General features: G+C 37.3%; 1 protein-coding gene across 1 annotated transcript; it reads left to right on the top strand.

The window, feature by feature from the left end:
• Positions 1-244: 244 nt before the first annotated feature.
• kiaa0040 (KIAA0040 ortholog) lies at positions 245-6373 on the top strand. The gene is made up of 2 exons (XM_030161415.1): positions 245-404; positions 5033-6373. The coding sequence occupies exon 2, from the start codon at positions 5779-5781 to the stop codon at positions 6109-6111; it is 333 nt and encodes a 110-aa protein (XP_030017275.1). The 5' UTR covers positions 245-404; positions 5033-5778; the 3' UTR covers positions 6112-6373.
• Positions 6374-9711: the final 3338 nt, after the last annotated feature.

The following is a 9711-nucleotide window of genomic DNA, read 5'->3' as shown; positions in this document are numbered from 1 at the left end:
AATAGTTGGCTTCATTCATTTCTTCGTCAGTTTACCTCTGCTCTGACATCATGTGTGAGTAAAGCTACCGCAAGAATCCACAGCAGCGTGCATGGAACATAAGCACAGACAGAGGGCCCATTCTTACACAAAGTGGGCAGGGTGAAATGACGTTGTGACCAAAACACACGCACACAGAGAGAGAAAGAAAGAAAGAGGGAGGGGAGGAGGGGGGAGGAGGACGGGAAACAAGGGTAGAGAGGGAAACAGGAACAGAAAGTGAAGAGTTGTCAAGACGTCTGGGTGAGGGGGACCAGAGCAGAGAAGAAGCCGGATGCCAAAACAGAACCAGCAGAAGTTTCAACAGCTGACTGGATTAGACAGAGGGAGACTTGACCTGCCGCTGCTAAAAAAAGGCCTAAAGGGTAAGGTGTTACTCCGAAAGAGCGCCAGAAACATGAGATACTTCATTTTAGTGGTTAGAGTTTATATAAGCAGCTGATGCTTTATTTTACAGAACAGACAGAAATACAGAGGAAATTGCTACTGCGGTGTGGTTTAATTTGACGGGATGTTTGACAAGGTACAGAGATAAGATGATAAGTTTCTTCCTGCCTTTTGAGTGCGACTCCCTCTGCTCCTTCTTCCAAATGTACCACGTCTCATTTGAGGAAAAGCAAGAAAAATGAATCAGTTGAACTTTTACACTTGAGTTTCTACAATTGGAGCGTCAAACGTGAGCGGCTGTCGACTCTAAATGGACCTCAGCAGGGAACATTTTCTGTTGGACATTTAAAGATGATGGATTTCATTTGAGAGAGACTGACCTCCTACTCATCCTCCTCTTCTCTCTCATTTTAACCACTCAGTGTTAAGTTGACACCAGTCTGAACTGTACTGGACTTGCACTTTCTTTAGAATATCACCAGGCCTGTATTCACCCATGTGAATCTGCAGCAACTAATGATCCAAGATAGCTTATGTTTTCTGCAGAAAATCAAAAAAAAAGTGTGTCTAAATTAAGCTCTCATCTTCAGTTGTTTGCTGCTGCTTTAGTCAAATCAAATGGAACATGTTTATCTACTGCAGGGTTGTCAAACTCATTTTAGTTCAGGGGCCACATTCAGCTAAATTTGATCTGCAGTGGGCCGGACCAGTAAAATAATAACATAATAATATATAAATAATGTCAACTCCAGACTTTTCTCAGTGTTTTACAGTGAAAAAAGTAAAATTACATGATGAAAATGTTTACATCTACAGACTATCCTTTCAAACAATGTGAATAACATGAACAAACTGAAAAAAAGTGTGATTTTAACAATATTCTGCCTCAGTTTATCATTTACACATGTACATTAGAACTTACAGATCACAGTGGATCTATAAAGACACAAAACATTTAATAACATCCAGAATCTTGTTAAAATTGTATTTACTTCTCTTCAGACATTTCAGGTTCATATTTTTTCAGGTTATTCACATTTTTTATGAAATTATATTTTGTTTGAGTGTAAAAACATGAAAATATTTACATTTACAAAGAGGAAAATTTGGAGTTGTCATTATTATGTTATTTTGATAGTATTTTACTGAAACCTGCCCACTTGAGATTGAATTGGTCTGAATGTGGAACCTGAACTAAAATGATTGTTAATATCTTAGTGTAATTTTTGCATTTCACAAATTCATCCCAAGGGCCGGACTGGACTCTTTGGCGGGCCGGATTTGGCCCCCGGGCCACATGTTTGACACCTGTGATCTACTGTATTCTGCTGTATTTGATCTGATCTAATGGGGGGCGTGCTGTGACTGTACGCTCAGGGCAACTTATTAAATATTCCTGTCCTGCCTTCTGTCACAAGTTTATATTTTAGGTCGCATATGTTCCTTAAAAAGCAGCAGGGGCTAACTGAGTGCAATCATAACATTTTTCTCAGCCCCTTCCTGGCTTTGTGTGCCCCAGGAATGGCCTTTTCCTGTATGTGAATGGGTCCAGGAGAGCACAATGTCATGAGAAAGTGAAGTACTCAAGCATGCAGCGTCTTAGAATGGCATGTCATTGAAATAATACAACCTGGGGATATTAAAAGGAAAAAAATTCCCCTTTATTTTTTTAAATCTTTTATGTTTTTAATTTTGTAATTCTGTTCTTTGTAGTCTACGCTCGCTAAATCACACACTAATCTCCGCTCAGACATACATCAATAGCTAAAGTGTGAACACCTTCAGTTACTCTAAAGCGGCCTACTGTGAAACACACAACAGAGGTGGCAGTCAATGTGTTTGCCTCAATGAAAGTTTCAAAATCCAAGCGTGAAGCAAACTCTATTGAAAATTATACAGTTTATATTACGCTGTATTTGTTCCACCCACATTTACACAGAACATACACCGATCCCCATGTTCCCAGCCAAGGATTATAATTATCGTAACATGCAGTGACTTATTCATTCCATTTAATGACTTTACCACTGATACATTGTTAGTCATCTCCAGTTCACACCCCCACACTGCTCCTGGCTTTGGTCTCGCTTCCTTAGACTTATTGTTTGGTGACTCTGGCTTGTTGTGTTGACATTGTTTTCATCTGGTGTAGAAGTGGCTCGGTGACATCACAGACGTGCTGCAGCTCAGCCAACTTCACCACTACAACATGTACCCATAGCAAGAAAGAATAATGAAATAACAATGTTTAGGATCCTGAGTAGAGGCTGCAGTGTTTTACTGATGTCTTAAAGGCAAGTTGCAGCAGAAAGATCCAGTTTTGAGTCCAATTTGTCATTTCACAAACCGTTTGATTTACAGTTGTGGAAAAAATTATTAGACCACCCCTTGTTTTCTTCAGTTTCTTTTTCATTTTAACGCCTGGTACAACTAATGGTCCATTTGTTTGGACAAATATAATAATAACAACAAAAATAGCTCAAAAGAGTTTAATTTCAGAGCTGATATCTAGAGGTTTTCCATGTTTTCTTGATAATAAGCAAAATCACTTAAGTTTTTACATCAATAGCTATGGCGTTGTACTGAAGAAAACAGTGCTTTTGGCGTTCTATGTTTTCTTTTCTGTCTGTTTTAGTCACATGATACACACAAGGGTTAGTACTTGATTGCATAACCATTGTTTTTGATGACTTTTGATGGTCTAATAATTTTTTTCCATGACTGTATATGTTGACCTTCTAACCCTCAAAGACCAAAAGCGTTGGATCTAAAACATTTAATAATGTTTGATCATTAATACTACCATGTTTAAATAATTCAGGTAAAATGTAGTTTCTCAGCTTTTTAAAGGCATTATAACTCTTTTGGACATTCATTAAGTCTGTATTGAATGTGGAAACTTGTCAAAAATGATTCACTAGTAAAATCCATGTTGACCAATGACTGTAGCTGTAGACACTTTTTTTTATGTTCATTTAATGATATATTTTGTTTTTTTCTTCAGTTTTGTATGTATTGATATAATAACCTTTGAATTTACTGTGAGCTTTTACCTGATGAGTAAATTGCAAACAGAAAAATACCAGATTTTCACTGAAAAATGCAAAATGCAGAGGATAATGTTATAATAAATGGTGATAAGTCACTTAGGAAAAGTTGAATACAGAGAGAAATTCATTTGAAAGTTGCCATAAAAATAACTCTAGGCTTTTAAGGGTTAACAGGGCTCACATCCTAATGTGGGTGTATTGATGTAAGTATGAAATATCTTACTTGCACCTGAAACCCAAAAGATACACTGGCCAAACGTATAAGTTAATAACTGTTTGACCTAAAAGTCACAGGTGCTTTTGTGACCTTATTTTTAACTTAGATATAATTTCACCTCCAAAAATACAAGAAAAAAGTAAACAAACAGAAAAAAAAAAGAAAAAAAAAAAACCATCACTAAATAAGCAAATAAAAGCAGGCCAAGCCTCTAACGAGGTGATTTATTTTGAGTGCCGTTTTTAAAGGCCCATGACTATAGTCTCACTTTGACGTTTCAGGTGCTGCTTAGCTTTAAGAGCTCCGTTTCCTGTTGAGCAAATGAACAGCGGGGAAGTTAGCAGCCTGTCTGTGGGTAAACCAATTTCACACATGAGACTCAACGCACAGCGACAGCCACGCTAAATCTATTTGCTCTCCACTTGCAGGTGCATCTTCCTCTCTCTGCCTAAGTAGCAGCAAATGAGAGATGAAAATCTTCTCTACTTCCTGCATCTAGAATACAAAGAAGCTCCGTTGCCGTGAGCTATAGAAAGACTCTTAGGGACAAACTTGAGTCAAATGGTGTTTGAAATAATTTGGAGGGAAAAAAAAAAACCATAGTTGTTTAACACTATTTGAATAAAGACGTGGCCTGGAGGCATCAGACTAATCAAACGTCTTATATTCTTAAAGAAAAAGGAGCAATATTAACTTATAGTTCTGCGTCTGGCTTTTGTAGATTTAGTTCACGAATGGAGGAAATGCACCTCATGTTTTCTTCTTTAGGAGAGCTGTTAAGAGGAGATTTCATCTGAGGCCGGAGGAAAGTGTTACAATCAGACATTTATGAAAACTGAGGCCTGATTCCACCCGTCTCCTCCGATGGGAGCCATTAGCTGAGTATATTCAGATGAAGCTCCTGCAGCAGGTCTCTCTCCAGCTTATCTTTCTCCCCTTTCTCTTTTTTTCCTGACACTCTGTCGCTGTCTGTCTCTCAGTGGGACTCTTACAAAGATTGGTTACCTCTATCTGAGTCTCCACTTCTCCTCAGACACAATCTCCCTCCATCCTCTCTCTCTCTCCCCCTCCTTTTCTCTCTTTCTCTTTGCCCCTGTCTTCCACAGTGGGACTCTCAGGGATCTGCCCTGAATCCTGAATGACTCCTCTGCAGTATTAATGAGGGGAAAGCTGAAAATCTGACGCTGACATTGACAAGAGGGAGAGCAGGAGTAAAGATGTTAAAGACAAAAAGATGGATTGGAGGCAGGGAAGGGAAAGATGGACGAAGACAGGCTGTCTGGGGAAAAACGAAATTTCTCGTACCCATACTTACTTTCCTTTTTTTTTCTACTCACAGGCACACCCAAACTGAACTGGATTAAACTAAACCAAGAGGCAAGGGGCAAAAGGACAGAACAGGACTCTGGAGGACAGAGCACGAAAAATGTCAGTGGAATGCCAAGCGACATAAACAAACTTGGCTCTATTGAGGCTTTGGGTTTTTTCCTCCTGCGTCAAGATAAGAATCATCATAAAAGAGTGATTTCAAAGAAAATCCTTCCATAAACAAAGGAGCTTTTGGTCTTGTGGATTTGTTTAAAATGTGCTCTGGCCTTGTGACTGCCCAATGGACATCTTAAGGAAGGATGCATATTTCATGTTCTTGGTGTTTCCGTTTAACATAAACAATGCAAGCCTGGGCACATGTATGAATCACACCCGTATCACAAAGAGCTGTGACTCGGGGCAAACTATCACAACTCAGATCGTCTTAAGTCGGAAACATGAGCACATTTAAGAGTTTCATTCAGAATTGAGTTAAATGGTGTTTGACATGACAGCTTTTGGACCCGGTGGATTTGTTGTAAGTGCTAAACACTGGGATGGACTGAAAAATATAGACATTGTGAGTTGTTAAAGCTAAAACCGCAAGAGCTTTTAACTTAAATTAATAACATTTCTTAATTATTTTGGTGTCAAACACAGTCTACTTTGCATATTTACAGTCCTATAAACTTCACAACTGTGAGAGGGATTTATATAAACTTCACCACTGCCAGACAGACTCAATTAAACAGAGTCACAGTTTCATATCCTAGAGCCATGGATGGGAAAGTAGACAGCATCCAGGAATTTTTCAACCAGCTCTGGAGCTTTGCTACAGACAAACACAACCAGGGGGTCTATAACACAGTCTGCCTGGTGGTCCTTTTAACTCTTCCCCTGCTGGTCCTCCTCACCACTGTGGTAGTGTGCTGCCACTGCTGCTGCTGTCGCCATGCCAACGGCTGCTGTTGCTGCTGCTGTGGAGACTCCATGGCAACCGCAAGGTCAGAAACGAAAAAGAAAAAAAATTCGTCCAATACCGAAGACTTGTGGATCTCTGTCAAGACGGGGCCGATGACGCCTGATCGGGTCGCCCTGGCCATGGTCTGAGAATTTATTTGTAACAGGTCGCTGATCTTAGACCAGCTGACTCAGAAGAAGTGATAGACAGAGCAATTTTGGACTTAAAAAGGAGGCTAAAATAGGCTGAGAATAAGGGAAGGACACGTATGCACATATCTGGTTGATATATGTTAACAGTGTACAGATTTCATTTTGTATTCATAGTGTTGTATAAGTTTTATGACAATGTTTACAACATTTTGTATGATGTATTAAGTGCACGGTACATACAGGAAGATATATGCTGACAGAGGCACACTCCTGCAGATGCGTATGTATGTGTGTGTGTTAGCGCGAGCGTTTGTGTCATTGGTGAATAAGTGTGTGTGTCTTTGTGTTTGTGTGAGAGAAGAGTTCAGTGTTATTGAGAGCACTTTGTTCTTGGAGCTCCCATGTGAAATTCATTGCCTCTGCATTTGGGAGAGAGAGCAATTTAAGAACTGCCCAGTGTTCAGATGACTGTAATGCTGCCTACTCTTCACATTTAACCTGCACTTCAGACGGGTGGAAAAATTAAACTCCAAGCACAGAGATATACTGTAAAACTTTCCTATTTTTGATTCCTTTCCTGTCTGGCTTTATTTGCTTAACAGTGCTTGCTTATTTGACTGTTAGGAATATTTCAGTTTTCTTGTCAATGAGCCTTAAGGACAGGAATATAATCATGGTGTTAACACAAACGCCAAAAAACCAAAACATGCAATTTATGAGTAAGTCTTCTAATAACGCAGTAACCTCTACCTGCAGCATTAATGTTAGGGCTGTGTATCGGCAAGATCTGGCGATACAATACAAATCACAATACCAGCATCACAATACGATATATCACGATATATCACAATACTGTTAACAAGGGATATTTTTGTTTTGTTTCTTTTTTTAAAAGATTATTTCCTGGAAAACTTATAGTTCAGGATTTGGATTAATAAAGTTTTAATAAATGGCTTTACCAGAACAAAAAACACACAGATAAATAAATAAATAATGTTTTACAGACATTACAGTTTAAGATCCTGCTTAAATGTTCGTATTCGATTGCGAAAAGAATACATAGTGTTCAGTCCCTGAATCATCCAACATCAGAACATTATTTATGTGCATTCCCAATAAAAAAAAAAACTAACATTTGCCTCTTTCAGACAGTAAAAAGTGCTTTTAGGATGCTTGAATTATCCATAATTAGCGTTATCGATTTAAAAAAACTACATTTATGACCTGCAGTATCACAATAGTACTTTTGCAGCAAACAAACAACAGAACAAAATTCCCATGTGAATATAGAAATAAGAGTCTGAAAAACAAAAAAAACAAAAAATAAACGTCCGCCATGTCTGCATTTGAATAAATACCTAAAAATATTGATACAATACTTTTTAATATCGATACAGTATTGTGAAGTGAAATATTGTGATATATTGCGATACTGATATTTTCCTACACCCCTGATTAATGTCCTCTGGTGCTTTACACTATTTTTATCTGTGATGTTAATAAACACAGCAGCATTTGGATTATATACGTTGAAGCTACAGTAGGCAGGAATCAGCTCTACGTTTCTAAAATACAGCCTCCCTTTGCACTGACTGAGGGTAGATTTTTCTCGAGCTCACCAAACCTACAGAAAGACCGCAGCTAAGACAGAAATAAACAGTAAAAAGTCACACAGTACAAGCAGTTAATAAAAGTAGCACCTAAAACGTCTTTCATCTTAAAAGCCTTTCATGTCATTTCCTGTGGCTAGAGGTGTCAAAAGCAAATTGTTGAGAGCCGAAACTCATGACATGTGGCTTGAAGGGCTTCTAAATGTACTGAAAAGAAAAGCCAAAATATCACAAGCTATAACAGCGCTTGGTCATTAAAGCTGTAAAAACATGCATCATGTGAATTTGAGTGTCTGAAAACAGGACTAAGAAGAGCTGCAGAAACCTACACTTAACCCATAAAGACCCAAACATCCACCTGTGACAAAAATCATTCACTGATCTAAACTGTTTCATACTGGTTGATCCACTAATCTTATCAATGCATGTAAATAATTGGTGTAAAATACTAATACTAATAATAGTAGGGCTGTGTATTGGCAAAAATCTGGTGATAGGATACAAATCACAATACTAGGATCACTATATCATATATCATGATATATCATGATGCTGTTAAAAGGCAATTTCTGTTTGTTTTCTTTTTTTTTTTTTAAAGATTGTTTCCTGGAAGAACTGAATTACACCAGAAATATGCACAAATACTAAACACATTTTTATTTGATCAGAACAGGACCTAATACTATATCACAAAATTTTTCTAATTCTCCTAGTTTCCAAAGGAACTAACATCTGCCACTCTCAGTAAAAACAGTAAAAAGTGCTTTTAGGATACTTCAAATAACCATTATTTAATAAAACAGGGTTAAATAATAATAAATAAGATACAAACAATAAAGAAAAAAAAAAAAAGAAAATCCACCATATCTGCATTTGAATAAATACCTTAAAATACAGATACAGTACTTTTTAATATCGATACAGTATTGTGAAATGAAATATTGCGATATATTGCAGAACCGATATTTTTTAACACCCCTAGTCATCAGATATGACCCATTTGGACGTTCAGAGGCTCCGTAGTGACCGTGGAAACACTGTCATCTTCTACAACGTTGATTCACTAGTAAAACTCATGGAGTTTGGATCAATGACAGTAGATGGAGACATTTTTTTTTTTATGTTCAAATAATGGTATATTTTCCTGAAAGTCACTTTTTCCTCAGTTTTCCTCTTTTTCTGATATAATAAAACACAACTTTAATCTGAGCTTTTATGAACATCTACATGATCAGTAAATTAGATATAGGGAAATACATGATTTCACTGGAAAAAAACCTAATACGGAAGATAATATTTGTAATAAATTATGGTAAATCAATTAAGAATGATTCAGAGGCTTCGTACTGAACGTGGAAACACCGTCATCTTCAACAACATTGATTCACCAGTAAAACCCATGGAGTTGGATCAATGACAGTGGATGGAAACACTGGGTTTACGTTCAGTATATGAGAGATTTTACTGAAAAAGTCACTTTTTCTGCAGTTTTCTGTTTTAACCCTGAACTGTAATCTGAGCTTTTTTGAATGCCTTCATGATCAGTGAATTAAATACAGGGAAATACTTGATATACTGACAAAATACAAAATACAGAGGCTAATATTATAAATAAATGGTGATACATCGCATAAAGGTTAGATATAGAGAATATTTCATGTGGCACTGGGTCTTTTATGGGTTAAATTACAATATGTTGAAAGGATACTGCAGATTTTTCTGCCTACTGAAGCTTTAAAAAAGCATATGTACTTTTATTTATGGCAAACTTTTCAAATATACATGAGTATACCTCGAAGTTATGTAGTAAATTAAAAAAAATAGGGGTTAAGAGAATTCAAAGCAGGTCTTTTAACTCGCCTAAATAATCAAGAAAAAAAGCATCTCTGAAATAATCTAATAACTTTGTCTTCGTGCTGGAAGGCTCACTTATTTTCCGAGTGTATGGCATTTCAAAGCCCAATTAAGCAGAGGCATCTCAGCAGTA

The sequence above is a fragment of the Sphaeramia orbicularis genome, chromosome 17, assembly GCF_902148855.1.
Source record: "Sphaeramia orbicularis chromosome 17, fSphaOr1.1, whole genome shotgun sequence".
NCBI lineage: Eukaryota > Metazoa > Chordata > Actinopteri > Kurtiformes > Apogonidae > Sphaeramia > Sphaeramia orbicularis.
Note: the sequence above shows the minus strand (reverse complement) of the source record. Positions and strands in the feature narration are given on the sequence as shown.